A 25,370-nucleotide genomic window follows, 5' to 3' on the forward strand; every position below is an offset into this window, starting at 1 on the left:
ACGTTCTTGCAACCCTCAACTACGCAAGGAAAAGCTCAAAGAGGTCAACTAGAAGTCAATTTCATAATGAAATGGACTTTGGTAGTCACCGATGACGATATGTCCTCTATGTAATCCATTACTTATTTGGTAATATGAATGTCATGATAATTTTACATTATAATTGTACTAATTACACGTTTACAATTATAAAATTCACCACACTACAAATAATGGAATAAATAAATAAATACTAAATAAAAAATCTTTAAAAATACGTTATTAGTATCGTACAATTCACCGTACGACTAATGACTATTTAAAATTTTTAAAAATGGTTTATGTTATTAATTAATATTAATAAAATAAAAAACATTTGAAGTAATAAAAAAATAAAGATTTTTTAAAAAAAATTGAAGTAATAAAAAAGTGGTGTGAAATTAAGTGTGAGAAGAAGGCAAAACCATGGACTTCTTCTCAACTTAAAAAAGTTGAAAGTGAAAAGAAGGCAACACTATTTCCTTCTTTTCAACTTTAAATACATATTACTCCGCTACACATACGCTTTTACATACTTATACATAAAAAAAAAACAAAAACAAAAAAAAAAACAAAACAAAACAAAAGAAGTAATAGCAACTACCTTATTTTCAAAAAAAGGTAGTTGCTCTTACTTTTCACAGAATAAGTCTAGGGTTGCAAATCTGCACAATATTGTCCCCCTTTTCAAATTTACATATTTTAAGTTATGTCTCCCTTTAGGGCTACTATATCTAGTCTCGGAGGACGCAACAAAAGAAAAGTTCAATGAAATTGTTACAATTGATAAGGTTAAGGCTGCCCTATTCTATATGGCCTCTTTCACAGCTCTATGCCTTGATGGTTTACATGTAACATTTTACCAGCAAATTTAATTTGGCCTATTGGAGAGATGTTAGTAATAAAGTTAGTACATGATTTTTTTTAGAAACAAAAAAGAGATGCAATCTAATCTCAATGACACAATTATTATGTTAATCTCAAAGGTGGAAACACTAGAAAATAGTGGTGGACAATTCGATTCGGTAATATACTGAATAATCGAACGGTAATGGATTATTATATACCGAACAGTTCAGTAAAAAATCAAATTGACCTTAATACCGTTCGGATTTTTTCTTTTTTTTTTTCTTTTTAATAATATAGTAGTAATAATAATAATACTAATAAAAAGTAGTAAATCCAAATCCCTAGTTTCTAAATTCCTAATCGCAGATGAACACCGCTCGTTCGCTCTAGCGCTCTTGCCTCACCTACAAGTTTGTCATTGAACAAGCCTCACATGCTGCTCTCGCCTAAGTTTATATTCTTGCATATATATCAATATTTCCCTCTAAGTTAAATTTAAGCGTTCAACATAATTAATGCATTCAATAAAATTATACTGGAACTCAATTTTTGTTGTATGTCTGTGAAATGTGACTTTATAACAATCAATGTGAAAATATTACATATGAGAGTGGAACACTTTTGTTCATGGTTATAGTCATGTGCTATTAATTTATGTGATTTTCTTTTCCCTTTTATTTCAATTATTTCTGATTGTGTTGAATGATTTGGATCTGAACAAAAAAGTTTGCTAGACTATATAAATAACTTATAAAAGTATTATGACTTGGTCCATATAATCTCATTAAATGAGTTCGCTTGAACTCAATGAATGCAGAATATATTTTTAATCCTAAATTATTAGTAAAATTAAATAAATAAATAATTATTTTCGCTAAAACACTATGAAATATTGAGAATTCCGAATCGAACCAATTTCAAATTGAAACTGAGTTTTTTTCAAACCGAAACTGAACGAACTTCAATGTTAAATTGAATGATTTATTTTTTATATCAAAATAAATCGAAATTGAAAAAATCGATCTAAATACCGAAATGCCACGTCCCGAAGGCTTTCATACGCGACCCGACCCGACCCATTTGATTGAATAATTTGGTTCCTGTAAATTTGAATGAACAGTCGACCCCGTAATCATCCTGATAACCATTTCTGGAATCTGGAGTTTGGACACCTTTCTCTTTGTTAAACCACTGAGGATTGCGAATATTTGCGATCAGTGCGATCTGCTTCTGGATCGATCAATTCTAAAGACATTTATACGTGCATACATAAATAGAGAGAAAAAATGTCGATGTCCGACTCCGACACGTCTTCGCAGGCCATCGATTACAAGTATTTCCGGCAAATTACCCGTGATAGTGAGTCATTGTTAACTCTAATGTTTATGTTTTCGATTTTTACGTGGATTGGTTTTTTAGATTTGTTGCGTGTTCGATACAGTTAAAGCCTTCTCTTATCCGTCTGAAATTACTCCATATTTATTTAGTTTGAATAGAATTTGTGGAATAATTTTTTCCAGCATGTTTTTAGAGTTTGATATTGTTAAAACTGAAATGAGCAAGATTCAATAGAGCACATTAATTTCGTTAGTGATAGTGGAAATGAAACAATCAAGTTACTAAGTTGTCATTTATTTATGTGAAAATGACTTGGTCGCAGTTATACCATAGGTATACACTCAGTTCCTCAGTTATTGTCTTCTATTTTTAGTCCTTAGTTATCCTTGAAGCTACAATTTTGATCACTTTTGTTAATATTTTGTTAGATTTGTATGAAAAATGAATAAAAAAGCTTAGGCAGGGGTAGATATGAAATTTTGATTTCCTTCCCTTCTCCTTATATGAGACGTTCCCGGGTTCTAGTGAGTTTATTTGACAAACCGTAAGCTCCAATTTGGTGGTAAACGAAGGTAAGAGCCTTATAGGAGGTCAAAGTTTGTCAAATGAACTCACTTGATGCTTGAACATGAGAAATGTTTGCCTCATATAAGGAGAAAAAGAGGAAATCAAATTACCATGTTTATATATGCCTTACATTTAACTTTTTTTTTTTTGGAATTGATTTTCTTTCTAAATTTAATGGAATAATTGAGGGACCAAAAATCGATACGACAACAAAGAAGGACTAAGTCCATACTTGGGGCATAACTTAGGGGACTAAATATTCATTTACCCTTTATTTGTTTGATGTGGGTTGAGTGAGACACTTCTCTTGGTTTTCTATCTTTGGATGCTTTATTGTTTGATAATTCAACTGGAAGAAATCAACAACAATGGGTAACGGTTATTGGGGTATGGTGTTGTACCCTCAAGCTTTTCAACATGTTAGAGTTGAATGTAGCACAAGGAAAGTAGAATTATATGTGGATTAGAAAGTTTCGATCTGATCCTCTCATCATCATTAATACAAGGAACAATGGAATGTGGCACTACTGATCCTCATTAGTACAAGGAGTAGTTCTAGCTATAAATTTCTGACATTCATCCATTTATGATTGGATTCTTTATTTTATCTACACGGGTGATAACTGATAAATACCTTTTCTAATGGTAATTATGATGTGCTGGTGAAATATCAGGTTGATAGCTAACAATTGAACATTATTTGTCATTTCTATGACATCAAAACATATTCTCTCTTCAATGAATTTATTTGGTGGTAAAGGAACTTATTTTACTACAGGGGCATAAGTTTGGTGTTGTAATACTTCTTGAAACTTACCCTCACCTTGTTGTTTCTAATTCAAGAGAGACCATTGTGTAAAACTTGTTTGGAAGCTTTTATGCCAACTAAGCTATGTTGTATTAACACACCTCTTATTAGACCAATCAAGTGTCTACATGCCACAATTGTCACGTGTAGACACATATTTTTTGACTAAATAAAAGAAATAAAAAGTTAGATATGCATGTTGATACACATACTCTTCTTAGCATTTTGCTCTCTCTCTCTAAAAAATTTAATGTGCAAACACACATAAATATAGATAGATAGATAGATAAATAAATCCATTGAAATCCTATTCCCTAACAATTATGTCTTTGTGATCTTTGATTTAGCAAAGAGAAAATTAAGGGGCAAGAAACAATGGAAACAAATAATATAACTTTTTATTATGAACTCCAAGTTCATGTTAACTTGATGCAACATTATGACCTCTTCCTATTGAAATGAGTAGATTTTGTTACATTATTGATACTGGGTATGCTATTATATGTTGTATGCTATATTTTAAACATGTTCAAATATTATTTAATTGGCTTGTAATAGTGGTGTCATGTACTAAATCTTTTAGATTTTTCATGTCACTTTTTGTGTCTTCTCCGTATTTTCATGTTAAAGTTTGTGGAAAATGGCTACTATGCCTGAGATGAAGGTAATACCTAAGTCCATCCAACTTGAGGTTATTTAAGTGGGTGGAAAAGCTTGATGTTGGTTCCGACTTCAGATATTATTACATAGGTCAAACTGAGTTTTAGCTAATATACTTCATTCCTAGTTTTGACATAGAAAAGCTTTAGATAAGTTGTATCATGGCAGCCTTATTGTATTTGGGCTAGTAAAGCTGAATGCAGTTAGATATGGTACTTAGAACCCCACCTTGCAAATATTTCTTAATGTGTCTTATCAACTAGGCAATCAAAGTGTGAATGCTTGATAGATACTGATATTGTATATTAGGAGTACATGAGATTTATATGTAGTATCAGTTTGGTTGCCCACATTTACCAAAAAAAAAAGTTTGGTTGCCCACCTATTCAAGTAATTTTGCTGCTTTGTCCCCATTTAACTCATTTTTAAATACTATCTTATTAGTAATAAAAACACACATATGCTCACGTGTGCACACGCACACACACTCTCACAGACATATATATATATGTGTGTGTGTGTGTGTGTGTGTAGGCTCAGGATCCCATGAGAACACACCTCCAGGAGAAAACTAAGAGCTTACATCTGTAAAAAAAACACACGGATCAAATCAAATTAAAAAAAAACGTGGTGGCATTTTCATAATTATTGTCAACTCCACTTTGCAAACTTGAACACTTAAATATGCAATATGTAACAACTAAATATGCAAACCTAGATAAATTTTTAAAAATCAATGAAAAAGCTAAATTTTAAATCTAAATCGTAAATGCTAGACCCTAAGCAGTAAAAAGTGAACCACTAAACAAAATAAAACCAAAAACTCAATCATAAAGTCTAAAATCGAAACCCTAAGTGCAATGTACTTTTACATTTTTGCAAGTGCAATCTTTTAATACTAAATGTGCAATCTTGAAAAATTCTGAGAAGTGCGGATTTTAATGTTCAAGTTTGCATAGTAAAGTTCATGATAATTACGAAAATGCCACCATGTATTTTTTTTATTTTATTTTATTTTTATTTTTTAAATTTGATCTAGTCCGTCCAGTTTTTCTAGATGTAAGGCTGAGATTGGTTCTTAGTTTTCTTCCTAAGGGCTTGTTCTGATATAATCCAATACCTATATATATATATATATATATATATTCATTTATTTATTTATATTGCATTTTATTCAAATATTTCCATATGATTTGCAGGATTACTATGTGAAATGCTTAGATCAGCAAAATCAAAGGACTCAAAAGCAACATGGAAGGTCTGTTTGGAAATTATAGGCCTATAGCTTTTGTTTTTACTCATATTTTGAACTGTTCAGCTGCTGTGTTACTTTACATATAAAAGTACAATTGTTTTTATGCTGTACATTAATTAATGAATAAAGACAGGGTCCGGGTGGGCAGCAGGTTTATATAGCCAGCACGAACAACTTTGTCAAACCATTAAACGTGGCTATAGTAATTGATATAGGGCAATCTAACTAGAGCTGGTAATTGAAAGAAAGCTAGAAGCCTACAAAGATTGGATTACTCTTTGTAGTGTTTGGAATCCCATTACTATTAATATTTTGTTTGTTTTCCAAATTAAGGATTCTTTTATCATTCCTATTAGGATTTACAGTGGTATTTATCCTACAACTACGCTTGTGCCTCTGGTTTAAAACTTCAACTTTCAATGAACTATTATTATTCTTAGTTTTATGCGAGATGCTTTTATAATTCTCTCAACCAAAAGAGTATCCTTGGTTCCTTGAAGTCCAAGCAAAGATTTTAGCTTTTGAGGGTGTCAAAACCCTCAATTTCTGCTATATCAGGTGGTATTATAGTCATGATTCATCCAATTTAATGACTATTGAACAAGGTGATATCCATCCCATGGATGAATATGGAGTTTGGTGATTACAAGGCATGGTGAGAGTTAAAGGACCCTCAATGGTCTTTGTGACATGATGTGCTGTCTAGGATTGTAAGGAAATAGAGGACATAGAGTCACACAAGGGGTTGAGGGAGTACCCCAAGGCTATCATGTGGTTTGCCCTCAACAACCCATTGCACATATTGAGCCTAGTAATTATTATTCTAGTGATGAGGACACTATCCTTAATGTAGAAGATCATAAGGAAAACCTGAGTGGAGTTCGTCAACAACAAAAAGAATACAAAAACTACCCCCAAAGGTGGAGGATCAAATGCAAGACTCACGGAGGTGTATCAGGTAGCAGTATGTAAAAGTACAACTTTGGTCAAAGATGAAGGGTTGTTTAACGGGACATTCCCTACCCCTAATTATGAGCAATTTTTGTTTCAATTATACCAATTATGCTCCCAAGGAAAAGGATTTGTTTATGACTACACCATGGAGTCCAATAGATTAGCTTCTAGGAATAAAAATTAAGGGAACCTGATGGCCAGTAGATTTCAGGAATAAACGGATTGAGGCCAAATGGGAAGATTTATTGATGACCTCTGTCCTAGGACTCTACATGTAAATTGGGTAGTTATTACTACCTTAGTTGCGGTTGACAGGTTTTCTAAAATGCTTTACTTTATTCATTGTAAGTAGACACCAAGTACTTCAAAATGTAGCATTTGTGAAATTGGCCAACTACAAGGGTTACCTAAGTCAATCACATTAGACCATGACACCAAGTTCTTGAATCATTTTTGGATTACGTTGTGGAAGTATTTGATACATCTTTGAATTTCAACAGATTGTTAGACTGAGGTAGTAAATGGGACATGGGGAAATATGATCAAATGCATTTGAGGGGAGAAGTGAAGACAAGGGGATTAAACTCCTGGAAAAGCAAATTTTCCTTAAATAATAGTGTCCATTCACTCCATTGTAGAGAAATCACTCTTTTCCGTTGCTTTTTTGAAGCTTCCCAACTGCTCAAGCTTGTTCTTGACTTAATTAAGTTGCCTTGCTTGGGGAGGAAGAGTAGGGGTAGGGGAGCTTAAGAAATGGCCAATGAAGCGATTCAAGATGAGGCGTGATGAGGTTTGGAGAAAGGTAATGCTAACTTCAAAGCTATAATAGATAAATTTTGACGTTGGGTATCTTTAAAGTTGGTGTCATGGCAATGCTTACTTGCAGAAAGAATGACTTCCAACTAGGGCTCCTAGCAAACTGATGCCAAATAACTTATGATTCATATTGTATCCTAAAGCAAGTAAATGACAATGCCTGCATGGTGGGCTTACCAAAAGACCTGAGAATTTTAAAGACTTTCAATGTGGCAATCTTATGTGAGTTTTGAGAGGATGTTTTTTGTATCTGAGTGCTATTGGTAACTTGAGGGCGAGTTTCTACTTTCTATTTAAGAGGAAGGGTCTGATGCATGGCATTCCGACTAGAATTGGGAATTTAAAGAAATTTAGAAGCCTTCAAAGATTGAGATCACTCTTAGTAGTGTTAGTATTGAATATTAAACCTTAACCCTAGAGTGTAGTAATAGTGGGCTTAGCCAGATTGTGTCTCATGTGTATATAATTATTATATCAATATAGGACCTTATGTATTGTTTTCAATACATAGAAATAATAATATACCTCTATTATTTTGTATGGCATTTGTTAGAGATAGTGGAGTAAATTAGGCAGTGGATCATTACCTAATATATAATACTCCGTATTAGGGTAGTGGATCACTAAGGCATGATTTAGGGAGTCTTGTCTCTCCCTCTCTCCTATATAAATGTGTATCAGTGTATGAAGAAAAGATATAGAAATGTAAGAGTTTAAGCTACTGCCTAAACCTAGCCTCTCCCTTTTAGTTCTAACAGCATTGGAACCCTAAACCCTAGGTCTTCCTTAACAAAAATTTCTGGCCAAATTCTTTTTTCTCCTGCATGAAGACTTCTAGCACGACTGTCCAGTAGTGGGCTTAGCCCAACTTGTGTCACGTTTGTATATATAAATATAAATATAGGATCTTATGTACAATTTTCAATGTATAGAAATAATAATAAACCTTTATTATTTTACAGTTAGGAATCCTTTTAGTAGCAGTCGTTTGTTTATTTTCTACATTAAATATTCTTTTATGAGGCCTAGTGGGATTAGTAGTAATATTTCCCCTATAAATACACTTGTAGCCTTTGGCCTGGACATTCAACCTTTCAATAAAGTATATTCTTCTTAGCTTTAAGCAAACTGCATCTCGTTCTACTTCTCTCGACCAAAGAAGTCTCTTTGGTTTCTAGGAGAGTCTAAGTGAGGGTGTCGAAACCACCCTCAATTTCTGCTGCATCACTAATGCACTAAACCCCATAATGACTTTGAAGCTAAACATTCTTGGACAGGAATTGTACTACTACATGACATTCTAGTGAGCTGGGATGAATATACTGTATTACCGGTGGGGTCAGTTTAACCCATTTGATTTTAATTATTGAAATGCCCCCACGTAAAAATTGAAAATTTTTTATTTAGTGGGGTAAAAATTGTCAAGTTACATAGAAAAGAAGGAAAAACAAAAAGTGAAAAAGAGTGCCTCTTCCACTCTTCTAGAGTTCCAACTAGCCTTTTCAGTCTTCGCAATTAACACAGCTAACAGTGAGAATAAAAAAAGGGAAGAAGATATGCACAAATTGTTCACAAGAGTACAATAGAAAATCATACTTCAATAGAAAAATTGAAGTGTGTGTGTGTATGTGCGTGTGCATACATGTGTATGTATGTACCTATGTATTACCCAACTGAGCTAAAATCTTGCAATCGCTTTTACTAGGAGGCAATCATGTTGCATCTTGGTCCATCTAATTGTAACTAGGTTGGAGTTGTGGGTTACTAGTCATGGATTGTTCTAATAAAGAGTTAACAGACATTGTTGATGCTTTAGCTCTCAGATACATATATCACCTGTCTTAGTTGCACTGCATTCTCCCATATCCATATTGCTTTTATCTCAGACATTAATGTGCTCACCCTCATGTTGGAATAAGAAACACACCATCTTACTAAGGCAGACTTTGATTTCTCATACTGTAATCTTTGCTTGCTTGTGAAAACTTCAATTTAGAATTTATTTCACTTTTGGTCTCTCGACTATTATAGCCTTTTCATTCATGGTGCTCAACTGTGACTTCTTAATTTTTTTTAACCCACAGTTATGTCTCAATTTTGTTTCTCAGTGTTTGTTTGCTCAGGATTAAAATTTGAAGATACATTACGGTTTTAATTTCATGCAGTTTTTCAGAATTAAAGAGTTGTGTTTATTTCTTTTTTTTTCCTCCTCTCTAAATTTCCTGAAAATGGTGATTTCACACCCAAAAAGGAAAAACAGAAAGAGAAAATTTTTGTGGTGCTGGTATTACATTGGATTGTAAGGTGTGTGCTTTGCTAGGGGATTTGTAGTTGGAACTGTCTGGCAGCAGCAGAGCAAGTGGTGGTGATGTTGGAGATTTGGGATAGGTGGAGGATGGATTGAGCCATGAAAGCAAAAATGATTTGGTAGCACTGGTGAGAAATTTTCTGGAAAATGGAAGCATTGGTACAAGCTCCAGGAGTGCCATAATATCATTGGTATAAACTCCAGGACCGAATTACCCTAAAAGAAGTGTCACATGATGAGTATGTGAAATTTTCAGTCACATGCTCTCACTGGAGATGCAGCCAAAAGGACTAAAAGTGGTACATTTTTTAAAGTCTAGCATTAAAAGTGGAAAAATTATATTCAAGCTCCATAAATGAAAATTCCACCACAGTTGAGGGACCAGAAGTAGAATACATTCCTTTAAATTATATAGGGGGGTGTATGTTTGGGTCTGTTTTCCTTCGCTTGGTGTATTTAACCCATGTGATGTGCAGGTACTCATCATGGACAAACTAACAGTCAAAATAATGTCATATGCATGCAAGATGGCAGATATTACAGATGAAGGAGTTTCATGTAAGGCATGAAAGGCCAGTCTCAGGACAATAGAGTTTTTCTCGTCTATCTTGATTTTTGATTGATTCAAATGATTTTTTTAAATGTGCACAAAAAAAGCCTCTGTTATAGGGTTGATTATGATTTGAATAAGTTTTTAGTTTCTGTATTTTTAGATGTAATATGATGGATGGGTTTGGTTACTCTATTTGGTTGCACATGTTTCTTTGGAGGGTAAAGAATGAAATCATACCATAATGGATCCCTTATGCTGCAAAACTTCAAATTCTGTTGACATCAAAATGCTAATGCCATTTTGAGAGCTTTTGTCTAATTCACCCACTGTTCAGTCTTTGTTTTTTGTTCCTAAAAACTGCCTTAACCATGGAGTTTAAGAAACATGTAATATCTAATGTCTGAGCATGAGTTTTTTAATTGAGATTTGTATAGAAATTAGAAATCACTCTGGAAGCATGTACTACATTAGGTCGATCTCAAGCTAGGTCAGCGCATAGCTGCAATTGTTTTTTTATAAACTACACCTCCTTTATTAAAAAAAACTACACCTCCTTGGTTTCCCTGACTGATGTTAAGCTCTGAAAATGCAAATGCAAATGCGGTTAGTTGCCTGTTTTTTGCTGTCCTTGTTTTTCCATTTAATCGGGATTGATATTTTGCCCTTTACAGATTTTTTCATACAAGCTTAACCTCTTTTAGACTAACCATTTCCCTTTTGCCAACAGTGGTTGAAGACATCCACAGGCGGCGACAACCACTGCCCACAATGGATGCTGTATACTTCATTCAGCCCACTAAAGAGAAGTAATAAATCCTACATAGCTGCTTTTGTGGACTTTGTTAATCATTAGTGTATTTTAGGTTTTGGCTTCTAATATGCTAGAGAAATTAGTGATAACTGGAATTTATTACTGTTTCTGTCATTTGTTAATGCATATTGCCTATTTCTTCTCAGACTTTGGACTTCTGAAACCTTTTTTGTCTGGTATGCAGTGTTGTAATGTTTCTATCTGACATGGCTGGGAAATCACCTTTATACAGAAAGTAGGTTATCCCATACTCATTCTAAAATCAAATGTCAGTTTTCACCCTTGTATCAAGCATCTGATTTTGAAGGGTCTGTACTGTATGCAATATATTATTGTTAGAGAGCTTCTTTATTATTGGGTTGAGTACTGGTTTACAAGGAGAGGTATGTGAAATTCAGTGTGTGTGGTATGAAGAGATTGTCCCTTCTTGTTTGCTGTTGGAATCCATTTGCCTTGACTCTTGATTCTTCTCCCTGAACTCTCCCTTCAACTTCCCCTTGACCTCACCTTCAGAAGAATTAATAAGAATAAAAGAGACTACAGTAGATTGGTAGAAAATAGAAAACTAGGGTAGAGTAAATAGTGCAGAAGTCTTAATTCTTTTTGCTATAATATTTGCTCTCTTTTATATAGATTTATATGTGTTTGTGCACATTTGAACATTTTCACTTTGTTTATAGGGCATTTGTCTTCTTCAGCTCACCTATTGCCAAAGAATTGGTTGATCACATAAAGAAGGACACCACTGTTCTGTCTCGCATTGGTGGCTTGAGAGAGGTTACTGTTTCTTATTTATTTATTTATTTATTTCTAGTAGTATCAATTTTGTTGGATAGTTCGAATTGTTGTTTTATTGTTCTCATTATTGGCTGTAATTATTCAGATGAACTTGGAGTATTTTGCCATAGACAGCCAGGTATACACTGCATCACTGCATTATGCCAAGAATCTTATGTTGAATAATCTGACTTCTATGCAAATTTGAGATCTTATTATTGAAATGTCCCTTTATATGTTGTGTCATAATAGTTGTAAAATGTAATGAAGTTCTGTGAGTTTGTTAGATAGCCTATTTTTTTACTAAGCAATGGAATTATTGTGTGGAATGTTGTTAAATGCCTTTTATTAGGTGGAAAACATTTCATGGTATAGAAAAATATCATGGCTGTATAGTTTCCCTTTCATCCTGGAAGTGTTCAGGCTACATCTATGATCTAGCAGTACAGTCTTTGAAGATCTGCATGGGTTGGGCATTAGCCTGAGTCTAGCATACAAGTAGTAAGCTCCCTCTGTGGTAGTGGAGCATCCTGTTATATGCTTTGGTTTCCAATCAATCCCACTTGAAGTCCTACCTGTTTTATTTCCCCTACCATTTATTAGTCTTTACCATTGAGAAGCTCTTCTTTTTGCTATAATGTTTATGATCAGTGAACTTTAGGTTCGGTTCATGATACATGAACCGCATGCTATTGTTTGGTCTTGACACATGTTTTGCTTTAGGGTTTTGTCACAGATAGTGAGAGGGCTCTAGAGGAACTTTTTGGAGATGATGAGGGTTCTAGCAAAGGTGATGCATGCTTGAATTTGATGGCCACCCGCATTGCTACAGTACTTGCCTCATTGAGGGTATGCAGTTGAAGAATATGCTCGTAACTTATTGCAATTGGCAATGCTTTGAGCCTTCTAACATTGATTTTCCACAGGAGTTTCCTTCAGTGCGTTACCGTGCTGCCCCCCTTGATCCTACCACAATGACTACATTTCGTGATTTGATTCCAACAAAGCTTGCTGCTGGAGTTTGGAATTGTCTTATGAAATACAAAACTACCATTCCTAATTTTCCTCAGACAGAAACATGCGATCTACTTATTGTGGATAGATCTGTAGATCAGGTTATTTAGCCACATGCCTGGATGGTCTGTGCTTAGCATTTTCTTGTTTGTTTAATCTTCTTCTCTCTTCTTTCCAGATTGCTCCCATCATACATGAGTGGACATATGATGCCATGTGTCATGATTTGCTGAACATGGAAGGGAATAAGTATGTGCATGAGGTAGGCAATGCTTTCTTAATTTCATCGTGCTAGTTTCCTTCTGCTTCATATCAATTAATGATAATCCTTAGGTTCCAAGCAAAGTGGGTGGCCTTCCTGAGAAAAAAGATGTACTTTTGGAGGATCACGATCCAATCTGGCTAGAGATTCGCCATGCCCACATTGCAGATGTATGTATCATACTGCCATGCATAGATTGCTTTTTAAGTCTTTAACATAAATGTTTTGAGTTCACAAATTTTCAGATGTATGCCTCATAAATTTGTCAATTTACTGATTTGTTAGGCTAGTGAAAGGTTGCACGAGAAGATGACAACCTTTGTTTCGAAAAACAAAGCTGCACAAATCCATCAATCTTCAAGGTCTCCCCCGCCCCCTCATTATAAAGATCTTTTAGTTCACCGTTCACGAACTTGATTGTGCCTTGAATTTGGAACAGCCACTGGTCTTTTTTAAGAACAGTGTCTTTGCCTCGCTTTGAAGTAATCTTTTTTGTAGAGATGGTGAATTGTCTACTCGGGATTTACAAAAGATGGTTCAAGCTTTGCCTCAGTATAGTGAACAAATCGAGAAGCTCTCTCTCCATGTAGATGTGAGTCTCGTCTGCAAATTGCATTTGCTGTTACCATTTCAACCAAGCTTATTGCATTATTTCAAATTTGTGATATACTGTGTTATGATTATATGTGCAAAAGAGCAACCTATCTCAGTTTGTTCTTTGTATCATATTCTTAGGACTCAGTCATTGCACTAAATTGTGGTATGTGACTGTGAGATTTGCTCTTTTATGGTATGATCATTAGCCTTCAACTTAACTTATTATTGGCTTTCATTCTTATATAAAAATATAAAATATTATAAGGCACAAATATCACTCACTCAATTGTGAAAAGTGAAAGCAACGTGAAGTTGAAAATGAAATGGTTTTATAAAATTAGGTAAAACAACATACATGATACATCATTGTACTGTACCAAGTTTGTGTCTACTATGTTGGTGAATGTTCTTGATGAAGATCTGCACTTATTGAGACACCAGTTGCTCCATTCTCTACTTTACAGAATTTTATCTTTAAAAAGAGTAAAAGCCCTTCTAACTAAAACTATCTTTCTGATGCTCTATTTTCATTTTCCTTTCTTAAAAAAACTAGATTGCTGGAAAGCTGAATAGGACCATCAGAGAAATGGGGCTTAAAGAACTTGGGGAATTAGAACAAAACCTTGTTTTTGGTGATGCAGGAACAAAGGATGTCATCAATTTCCTGAAAATGAAACAGGTGGGAACTGTTTGACTGTATCTAATGTGTATAAATTTAAAATGGCATTTAAATTACATTCTAAATTTTGAACCTTCTGTTATAGGATATAACGCGTGAAAATAAGTTGCGCTTGTTAATGATATATGCTGCGGTACACCCTGGGAAGTTTGATGATGATAAAGTTGCAAAACTAATGGAGGTAGTTTTCTTTCTTTACTTTTGTCAATTTGGATGCCTTTATTTCTAATGGATAAATCTTTGTCTGCTATACAAAGTAATCTTACCATTTGGAATTGATTTTTATTTTTTCCTCATGTTTTTTTATATGAGCACCATTTGGCAGCAATTCAAGATCAATGTCATGTTAGCAATTAATTTTAGGGAAGTGGAGCATGTGCAACGTGTGGTTTGTAATGTTTTACATAAATTAAAACCAGCTTTCTTCTCAACTCTTTTTTTTGCGTCAAAGTATATAGTGTTTCTTTTTCAGACCAGTTTCTGAACTGCCCTACTTTGCCACCCTATTATTTTTGTACCTAATTCTATTATGATTCTTAATATTTTATTGTACTATGATTTTGTTAAATAGTTACATTGCCTTTTTATATTTATTTTTAGGTAGCAAAATTGCCTCAAGATGATATGAGTGCTGTATACAATATGAGGTTACTGGAGGGATCATCAGAAAACAAAAAAAGCTCAAGTGGGTCCTTCTCTCTCAAATTTGATGTTCATAAGGTGTGTAACTGATTCTGAAATCAATTCTTGTATTTAGAGAGCTCCCCCTAACAAATTGCTTCTACTCATCGCCTAACAATTTCAGAAGAAGCATGCTGCGAGAAAAGAGCGACATGATGAACAAGCAACTTGGCAATTATCTCGTTTTTACCCCATGATAGAGGTTTGATGGCTTGTTGCATTTAATGTTCCCTTATCCTATATGTAGTTATATCTCTCTTGCCTTGTTAATGTTTGGTGGTTCTTATATGGTGTTCTAACACCCTGATTTTAAAATGTAGAAACATGAGAAAATCTGTAAAAGTTGGCAGTGTAACATATGAAATCTGTCCCTCACTAGTAATTTCCTGCCTTAAGAAAAAGAAGGTAGAAAATATTCCGAGCTTATGTTAAAAAACAAATAGGAACATAAAACCAACTCTAGATGAGAATTGAAAGCTAATAATCCAACCATTCCTTTGAGAAAGTTAAATGTAAACGTGCTACATGATACAAGCCAAGAGTATCAAACTTAGTATTAGGAAATGCACTATGATCTATATTTAGTGAATGATCTTTAAATATAGATAAAATGTTACATTATTTGTACTTTTGTAATTTTTTTCCTTGTTCGAATTTTATTTCAAAAGCTATTTAAGCTATTTTTTTTTTCCCTCTCTCAATCCTTCATCTTTTTTTTTTCCTCGTTTCTGGTGAAAGATGCTAGTACCTTTATCTGCACACTTAAGGATACCTATTATTTGAATGGTGTTTTTAAAATTTTAATAGTTTATTAATAAAACAAATGAAAAACAAAGTTTAGGTAAAAATGTCTCTTTAAAGCTTGTGCCGGAAACCTCGCCGGAAATGGCCTCACGTGCCCCCACACGCCGGCGCTTGGTTGCCGGAGCCCGGAGCTCCGGTCAGCGGCGGCGCGTGAAGGCTCCGTTCGCCGCTCCGCTTCCTCCGGCGGCGGCGTCTCTTTTATTCCGATCAACGGCCAGTAGGCTCTGATACCATGTTAAGAACTAAAATAGCAGTAGCTTCTGTTCTAATATTTCTGTGTATATTACTTCACTGCATTCTTCTTACTCCATACACTGATACACACACATATATATAGTCATGAGTTACACATTGCTCAAGACTAATACACTACTCTAGGAATGACACAATGCTCAAGACTACACATTGCTCTAGGAATATAATTCTAACAGTGTCCATTAATAGGGATGTTATGTTACTGACTATATCAATATATATCTATTATATATTATGTGCAAGGGAAATTGTACTTTGGTTCCTCAATTGTTGCCAGTTATGCAATTTAATCCATCATTTTCAATTTTAAGAAATTTAGTCCCTCATTCTTCAAAGAGTTGCAAATCTGGCCCCTTTTTAACTGAAGTCAGATCACAAAAAATGTTCGGAACTAGGGTTTTTTGAGGCCTGTTTTGTAATTTCACATGTATTCACTCCTTTTTCCATCCATAAGCAAGCGTTAGTGACTTTCTTTTCCCTTCACATTGCTTTGAGGCTCAAATAATGCCCAATATATGTTATGATGCTAAAGAGGGAAAAGAAAGTTGCAAACACGTGCTTATGAAGGGAAATTGAATGAATACATGTGAAATTCCAAAACATCCCTCTAAATATTGAGGATATTCTTAATTTAAAAGAATTTTTTTTTCTTTAAAAATTAAGAAGTTTTATTTGAATGGTGTTTTGACATAATTAATACACTGTAAATAATTAATAAAATCATGAGGAAAAAAAAAAAATTGAAGGTATAAGTTTATCTTCACAAAATAGGAGCAAAGATAAGGCACTTTTATGTGTAGTGTGGAATGTGGATTAGTGGAATGACGAGTTTATAATGACAAGATGGGTGGAGTACTTATCAATGATTTTTGTCATATTGTAGGTACTAGTAGAAAATTTGAGTAAAGGTGATTTACCAAAGAATGACTTCCCATGCATGAATAATCCAAGCCCAAGTTTTCATGGGACCTCTCGTAGTGTATCAATGACACATGATATACCAACTCCTCACTCAATGAGATCTAGGAGGTCGGCAACATGGGCTCGCGCTAGAAGTTCCGATGATGGATACTCAAGGTTATATTTTATGTGCTCTGAATTTTATGTTTTACATTGTTTTATCTTACAAGCATAAGTAGGCAACAATGAAAATTAGTCCATATGTTGATTCACTCTTTGTGTTAAATTATTTTAGTGATTCAATTCTGAGATGTGCATCAAGTGATTTCAAGAGAATGGGTCGACGTATTTTTGTGTTTATAGTTGGTGGGGCAACTCGGTCAGAGGTATTTTTTAATCCTCATTTACCATTTTATTTAATGTTCCCCGTAGTTCATATATCAATCTTTTGTATGGGGATTTTGAGGCTTCTTTTCCCTGAATACAGTGATTAGAATTATTGGGTATAGACCAAATGCATATCACAATTACATGCTTAATGATGAATATCCTCAGATACAACAAATATTGTAACTATTCCCACCCCTAAATAACTGGGGAATAAATCATGAGTGATTTACTCACACGGGATGGGTATCAATGCCCTGACTTCATGTCAGGGGGTTTCAAACAACTGGATAGATGCGCTGGTATTATTTTATATTTTTGATCTCGTTTCTTTGTTTTGTGATTTCTCAGTTACGTGCTTGCCACAAGTTAACCACAAAGCTACAGAGGGAAATAGTGTTGGGTTCATCTAGTCTTGATGATCCTCCACAATTCATTACGGTATAAAACTTCAATTCTTCTCCAACTATATAGTTTTGTTGCAAAAATCTGCCTAGGCGGCCGCCTAGGTGCTAGGCGCTCCTAGGCGACTGTCTAGTACCTAACTCAGCCGAGTCGGCCTTGCTAATTTTTTATTATATTTATTTATTTATATAAATAAGAGAAGTAAGATATATATATATATATATATATATATATATATATATATATATATATATATATATATATATACCCGATTGATGCCTGGGTCTCACTTTTGTTTCCTACCAGTACTGATGTGGAGTTTTCTTACTGTTGCAGAAATTGAAGCTCTTAACAGCTAATGAACTCTCACTGGATGATCTGGAGATCTAGGTAAAAATGGTTGGTAAAACTTGATTAGCACTTATTTTCTGCCACCTAGGTTTTCATCCCAATTGTAATTGATCCATTCTCCATTTTTGGCACCTTCCATCAAATCCTGGAGCGTTGCCAGTGTAGTTTGTGGGCATAACATTAACAATGACATAGATACTAGCCGTATTGTAATCGATTTGTTCTGTGCTGTTATGGTATGCAGTATAATAATTATATTATTATTATTATTATTATTATTATTATTTATAATAAAGATCTAGAATTAACTTAATAATAATAATAATAATAAGGATCCAAAATTCAAGCAGTGAACGCACCCACTGGACGCTCCTGGCACCTCTAATTTTTTATTATTTTTTTAAAAATCAAATTTGTTTTTTTTATCCTCTTCCATTTTCTCTTACCTAATCACACTTACAAAAACTTTTCAAAAATCACGAAAAAACTCCACTGATAAGCTAAAAGTATAAATATAATGAATTAAATTGCTCATGTTTATTATTATTTATCCTTTAAAATTAAAGGTAAAAGTTTTTTTTTAAAAAAAATTTCTTGTCAGCCCTTTATCTTATTCAAATCAGAAAGTATTACTCAATACAAAAAATAATCAAAGAACAAAGTATATCAATTAATATAAATACTTTACAATAGGGCTACATCCTAAAACTACAATTTCCAAATTAAATTCCTTGTACACAACGTTTGTGGTTGATAAACCATACTCAACATTTTCACTGAAAATAACTATTTTAAGACCCTTGGGTTTGCTAACACAAGATATGTTGCCTTTGTACAAAAATTGGTTTCTTAAAAAACATTGCATAAGACAACATGAGTGAGAATTATTGTCTCTATTGAAATTTAAATGACAACTTAAGATTTTACCAGAGTGAGAATTATTGTCCCCGTTGAAACTTAAATGACAACCTAGGATCTGACCTGAGTGAGAATCATTATCTCCATTGAAACTTAAATGACAATCTAGTATCTAACGTCGTTAATGACAATCGATGAACCAACATCCTTGTATCCATACTATTTCTAAAATAAATATCTTAGCTTCAACAACATTAACTTCTAATCTAGTAATCACCAATCTCATGGCATTGTACAACTAATTGGAGAACCAGGGCCAAATTAAGAATAGTTCAGAATACCTGAGCATCTCAACCCATGTGCAACGCAGACAATACATCTTACTCAATTCATACTGACAAACAGTGTCAGAACTAAAATATGTTCTAACATTTGTTGAATTTAAACTCCTAATATAGTCATTATCATTAACTAAATCCAATGTTGGTGTCATAGTAGCTCGACCATTTAAATACTCCGTATCACAAGTACAAGAAAAAAACATAGTGAACATGCTATTAATTATTGCTTCAATTGGATTACCTTGTCGCTTTAATACATTATCTTCTCGAATTCCAATCCCTGCAAAATCATCATATCATTTGCTCCACTAATTTTACCATCACCTAAAAAATCTATCCACTTTGCAAAAGTATCAATTTCTTCCAAAATCAATTAAAGGCATGTGATGGTTGACTTTTTTTTTTTTTTTTTTTTTAATGAAAATCCAAAGAGTTTGTAGAAGAGATCAAGAAAGAGGGCTCAATTCTCACCTTCAAGAGGCTATCAAGTGTTTAATCAAACGAGATCAACCTTACTCTATTTAACATATTTAGAGGAAAGCTAATTCACATGCAGATTGGATGGCTACATAACTAACTACAACTTATCTCTAAATCTTTGACAAAGTGTAGATTATTTATATACATCAATGATAAGGGTCAGATAGACCCTTGAACTACTGATGAAAATGCAATTAGTTAGCCACCTTAACTACAAAAAAGCTTCAATAAGACACTTGAATTTGAAAAAAAAAATGTAATTAAACCTTTTTACAGGTTATCATCAGGTAACCGGTTAAAATTAACTTACTTGACATCCACATATATCCTAATTGTTTATGTTAATATATTTAAATAATTAAATAATTTTTTTAATTATTGGCTGCCATAGCAGCTTGGTAGCCAACCAAGCTGCCATGGCAGCATTGTTTTTTTTTTTTTAGACGGGAAGAAGACGGTTGAGTTGCCATGATAGCGATTATTTTTTATTTTTTTTAAAAAAATTGTCTTCTTCTATAGCAGTTTTGAGCGTGAAAGAATAAAAAATTGGGTTCTGAGGATGAAGATGAGAAGATTTTTAGGGAGAGAATAAGAGAGAGAGAGAGAGAAAGCATTTCGAGAAGGAAAATTTCATTCCAATGCTAAATCTTCTGAAAGCAACTCCCAACTCCCATAATAAATAGAGGAATGGTAAAAACATAGGAATCCTAAAAATGTAATAGTTCAAGGGTCTATTTGACCCTTATCCATATATATTATTATTAGTATCTTCTTCTTCTTATAATGGTAAATATTGCATATTATAATGTTATTATTTCATTTTTAATTAATTTTTAAATATGTTGTAGTGCCCTCAACAACATGAAAGTGTTGAATGCTGATATTATGTGGAAGCGGTATATGCTTCAGATTATTGAAGTTAAAGCACAAAGTGATACGAAAAAATATAAGTAATACAGAGTAATATAATAATATCACTTTTAAATTAAATTTTGAATTGTATTTTTTCTTTGTTGAATTTTTATGCGTCTTTATTTTTGTCATAAAAGACAATCACTTGAAGTCGAAATGAATTTGGACTCAATTATCTCCTAAATCTTCTAGAGTTATATCTTTATTATTCAGAGGTCTTTTTGAATTATATTTCTTATCTATAGGAACCAAAAAAATTGCTTAAAACTAGTTTTAATAATAAATATTACATTAATGCTTAAAAGCAAAAACAGTTTGAAATACAGGTAGGTGTGGAGTTTGTTGATCATTCAGCAATGGCTTCCGCTTTTCGTTTCTTTGTCCCCCCTACTAACCTCTTAACATATGCAATGTATCCATCAACATCGAATTTCCTCTTGCAACCTGCGTAGTTCATATACCGAATTTTCCCAAAAACCGGTCGCTCTCGCCAACCCTAAATGGTAAACCAAACCAAACCAAAGTGTATCAATGTAGAGCAAAGATATGGTATCAAATCAATGATGATGCGCCAAGCATCTCGTGTTCAATTGGCACCTCAGGATCGAACTTCGGTGGTGGGTATTGGCTCTTTATTCTACAACTGATTGAGAAAGTATATTGAACATATACTACACTGTAATAGAGTCGATAGTACACTACTATCCGAGGGTATGCACTAAGTACACCAAGACTTTTGACCTAGTCGGCAAAGGACCATAAGAAAGTAATCAACCTAGTTGGTCAGCTCGGACCATAAGAAGGTAAACCAATCTAGGTTGCACATAGCTAATCAGCTCAAATCAAGAGGGCTAAGATTTGAACTCATGACCTTATAATATAATTACAAGTTTGTATCCTTAATCATTTTGGTTGGGGTTACTCTAATACAAGATTGGTTGTGTATATTTACTATTTAGTGAAATATTATATTTTTGTGGAGTTATAATAAGGTAGTAATGTCAAACCTGGTCGTGTACGCCACAAATTGACCACATGCACCCCACATAACCATTTGGATCCCTTCCATCTATTTCATACTGCAGGTGAAATCCCCAAATTATAATTCAGATTTTTTTTCTTTCATCAGAACAAGAAGCAATAATGTGTGCTGGATAATTACCTTGTCGTTCAAATATATTGCTGTTGCTAGAGCCTCTTCCGGCCCACTTGTCCATTCCAGGATCTTTTTTGCCCAATACATTCTGCACAAACCATCAAACTCCTTTCATTTTTCATCTTGTAAATATGTAATATCATTCCACTTTTTTAGGATTATTAAACAAAAAAGGAAAGCCAAAGACCTTGTGGTTAAGTGACACTCGTTTACACTTTTGTGCTTCAGTCGGTAGTACTCAAAATTTTGTCTTAGATTTATAGGTGGCAATAGTTCTTTATTTTCAGAACATCCCCTTTGGTCTTAGTATTATTGTGACATGACCATTTTTGGTCCTATGTCAACAAAATTGTTTAAATATCATTAAATACAAGAGTGCCTAGGCGCTAGGCGCTCCTAGATCGAGGTGAACTGCTGCCTAGCTGGCTGTCTAGGAGGCCGCCTAGCGCCTAACTCGGCCAATTGGGCTGAGTTAACTCGCCCAACTCGACAGAGTTAGCCGAGTTAACTCGAGCGAGTCGGTCTTGTTAATTTTATTATTATATTTATATATATTTAAATTTATTTATTTATATAAGTAAGAGAAGTAAGAGATATATATATAATATAAATAATATATTATATGACATACACTCACACACATGAATTAATTTTTTATTTTTATAGGTCGCCGCCTAGATACCGCCTAGACCGCTTAGGCGCTAGGCGCTAATCTACCGCCCGACTAGCGCCTAGCGGCTACTGCAATCATGGTAATTGACTAATCGAGCAAGTATCTGTTTACTCCACAAGCAACAAAATAGCCAAATGATTTAAGTAGAAGTTACTTGCCTCATAAAGCCATGCATTTTCCCATAATGAACCATCTCTAACTGAGAGGCATTCCAAAGCTGAAACTCCACATCAATAGCATATATATCAAGTAGATAACACTAACTTCATACAAATCTAAATATGTATAGCATACTATATACAGAACTGAGTGCAGAGCCTATGAACTTACAGGGTCTGCAGTTTGTGCCTTCTCCAATTGCTCTCGACTGTAAAGATAATAAATAATTAGTTAAAGACTTTCAGGACAGAAACAATGAATTATAGGTAAAGTGTGTTTGGTATGAATTCCAAACAAAATAACTTCAGGAGTTCAGGTTCCTTAGTTTATAGAGCAACAATGTTTAGCATTTCAACTCACGTGTATATATGTTCCCGCTTATCGTTTGAATGCTCCATCAAGGTTTTACGCGCCCATTCCCACGCACCCTGTAATGAATCATATTGAGGCTGATAATAGCAGAAGTTATCAGCAAGTTCCCTTCGCACGATCAGTTCCTCCAGAAATGTTTCAACTGCCTTCATCAACAGATCAGAGTTAACCTCAAATAACCATCATTCAGATATATTCACAATGGACATTTATCAGGGGAAAATGAAAAGAAATGTAAAGCATCTGAAGAATACACAAGCCCAATATGTCCAAGATTTGCAAAAGCAGGAGTTTAGTAAAGTCTATAGAGTTAATCCATGTTGGACGGAGGCTGGTAAAGGGCTAAGTCCGTCAATTGGTGGCTAGTGGATTGTTGGGCGGAGGCCAGTGAAAAGCCAAGCCCAGCACCTTACCTCTCAAAAAATGTAATGGCACGACGGTCTATAAGGAAATAAAGTTGGGTCTTCGCTACTAGCTATAACTTTTGGGCAGTAAGTGCTTGATCCTAACAAGTGGTATAAGAGTCAGGTCACGGGTTCGAGAACTGTGCAATTAAGACTGCTAGGTGCTGAGAGGGGGATCAAGGATTGATCCTAACAATTCACATGTACCATGAACAAGAAACATGATTACAATTTCAGCATATAACATCTATTAATATCTACTTAGATCAAACCTTGGGATGACTTTTCTGAATTTGTCGAGCCTGCAAGCAACATCTTTGTGCTGATATCTGTCCAAAATGTAAATAAGGGGAGAGACCAGAAAGTGCTTTGGGTTTCAAAGGGTTATTCCTATCAGTGGCATAACTCTTCAGCCGGGTTGTCAGAAATCCATTCTTACTTCCCATCAGTACCTCCATAGCCGCATCTTCACCTGGCTCGCACCATTCGAGTTCAGGAACTTCTGCTCCTTTCCTGATCCAAGATTCAGATTTACAGCAACCCGCCACCATAAAGTACACTTGAATTACTAACCAGACTGTGTATCTCACCTTACAACATCTGCAATAAGCTGCCCCCAATCTACCGAATGCTTCGGATTAACAGCCCATTTGTTCTTGGGAGGCCCTATAATTGGGAATTCCACAAGATATTCTGGTAGAAGCTTAGTTATTTTAGCTCTTATAGTCCTAGCACCATACTCCAATTTGTTAGATGCCACCCAAACTGGCACCACATTGTGGGCATCAACCTCATGTACTGTCACAGAGTCCCCCACTCTCTCACAGATCCTTTCTTTCCACCTCCTTACTTCTCTTAATGGTGAGAAGTCTATTACCAAAAGGGAAGCACCACATTCTCTCAGAAAATTCGGAATTGTGTCTATTGCCTCTCCCTGCTTAAGAATAAACCCAAACCAGAAAGCAATAAACTACTGCTGAGATTAACAAGAACAAGAACAAGAACAATAATAATGACAGATAGTAAGTAAGACAAGATTTGCCTAGTTCGGCAATGTATTATAAAATCACTTATAATACAACTATGGTTGTAGTAGGCACTAGGCGCTAGTCGGGCGGTAGACTAGCGCCTAGAGTCTAGGCGACGCCTAGACAGTTCTAGGCGGCGACTTATAAAAACAAAAAATTAATTCGTGTGTGGTGTATGTCATATATTATATTATATATATTATATATATTACTTACTTCTCTTACTTATATAAATAAATAAATTTAAATATATATAAATATAATAATAAAATTAACAAGTTCGACTGGCTCGAGTTAACAACCAATGTATTTATAAGTATCTATCCCTATACAATGGGTCTGACCAATCCGCTTTCCTTCTATTCACGTACTCATATAAACAATTTGCTAATGCCTATATGAGACAAACTCCATAGCTACCAATAAATTAACAACATAAATAACGATGAATAGGCTTAGAGAGAAAGAAAATTTGCCTGAAACAGGAAAAAGGGGACGGAGAGAGAGTCTTGGAGATAGTGGGCGAGTTTCTCAAGGCCTCGGAGCATAAACCCTAACTGTCGCGCTTTGGCGCCTAAGAACTGATCGAACAGATTGAAAGCAACGGCTACAGGAACATTGGCCTTGTTGGCCTGATCAACGGCGTGGATCAACGCCCAGTTGTCTCTCACCCGCTGGTCTCTGAACATCCAGTACACCACGGGACCGGTCACCGCCGACGGAGCTCCGGCCGCCGGCTTTAAAACCCGGAAACGACCCGACCCGACAGCTTGGATTGAAGAAGCCATCCAAAATTTGGGGCTGGCAGAGTGGCAGTAGTATGTCGTATGCCGGGAAGAAATGGGCGTCAGGCAATTAGAGGCGAAAGGCTAACGTCAGCCATGGGCGCGTAGGTTAATGAAGGGAAAGCAGATGGAGGGAAAGGAAACTGTTTAACT

At 34.7% G+C, this 25,370-nt stretch overlaps 2 protein-coding genes across 8 annotated transcripts; one reads left to right on the top strand and one right to left on the bottom strand.

The window, feature by feature from the left end:
- Positions 1-1,991: 1,991 nt before the first annotated feature.
- On the top strand, positions 1,992-18,321 carry LOC116027277 (SNARE-interacting protein KEULE-like). Of its 7 annotated transcripts, none has more exons than XM_031268800.1 (22): positions 2,164-2,226; positions 5,440-5,498; positions 9,586-9,701; positions 10,050-10,145; positions 10,854-10,932; positions 11,122-11,172; positions 11,618-11,714; positions 11,821-11,853; positions 12,438-12,563; positions 12,641-12,829; positions 12,907-12,990; positions 13,062-13,160; positions 13,276-13,352; positions 13,489-13,582; positions 14,141-14,266; positions 14,352-14,447; positions 14,867-14,986; positions 15,072-15,149; positions 16,890-17,083; positions 17,202-17,292; positions 17,645-17,734; positions 18,035-18,321. In XM_031268800.1, the coding sequence occupies exons 4-22, from the start codon at positions 10,139-10,141 to the stop codon at positions 18,086-18,088; spliced, it is 1,785 nt and encodes a 594-aa protein (XP_031124660.1). In that variant the 5' UTR covers positions 2,164-2,226; positions 5,440-5,498; positions 9,586-9,701; positions 10,050-10,138; the 3' UTR covers positions 18,089-18,321. The 7 variants fall into 7 exon arrangements, with proteins under 7 accessions (XP_031124654.1, XP_031124655.1, XP_031124660.1 ...); XM_031268797.1 differs by having other exon boundaries at positions 10,050-10,131; XM_031268799.1 differs by having other exon boundaries at positions 2,172-2,226; positions 9,597-9,701; positions 10,050-10,131.
- Positions 18,322-20,858: 2,537 nt separating this feature from the next.
- On the bottom strand, positions 20,859-25,370 carry LOC116026563 (deoxyribodipyrimidine photo-lyase). The gene is made up of 9 exons (XM_031267885.1): positions 24,909-25,370; positions 23,995-24,338; positions 23,677-23,917; positions 22,989-23,146; positions 22,800-22,836; positions 22,628-22,686; positions 21,803-21,884; positions 21,648-21,719; positions 20,859-21,136 (listed from the first exon to the last, which is right to left on the bottom strand). Exons 1-9 carry the CDS (start codon positions 25,218-25,220, stop codon positions 20,987-20,989), a joined length of 1,455 nt encoding a protein of 484 aa, XP_031123745.1. The 5' UTR covers positions 25,221-25,370; the 3' UTR covers positions 20,859-20,986.

Source organism: Ipomoea triloba, chromosome 8 (assembly GCF_003576645.1).
Source record: "Ipomoea triloba cultivar NCNSP0323 chromosome 8, ASM357664v1".
Classification (NCBI taxonomy): Eukaryota; Viridiplantae; Streptophyta; class Magnoliopsida; order Solanales; family Convolvulaceae; genus Ipomoea; species Ipomoea triloba.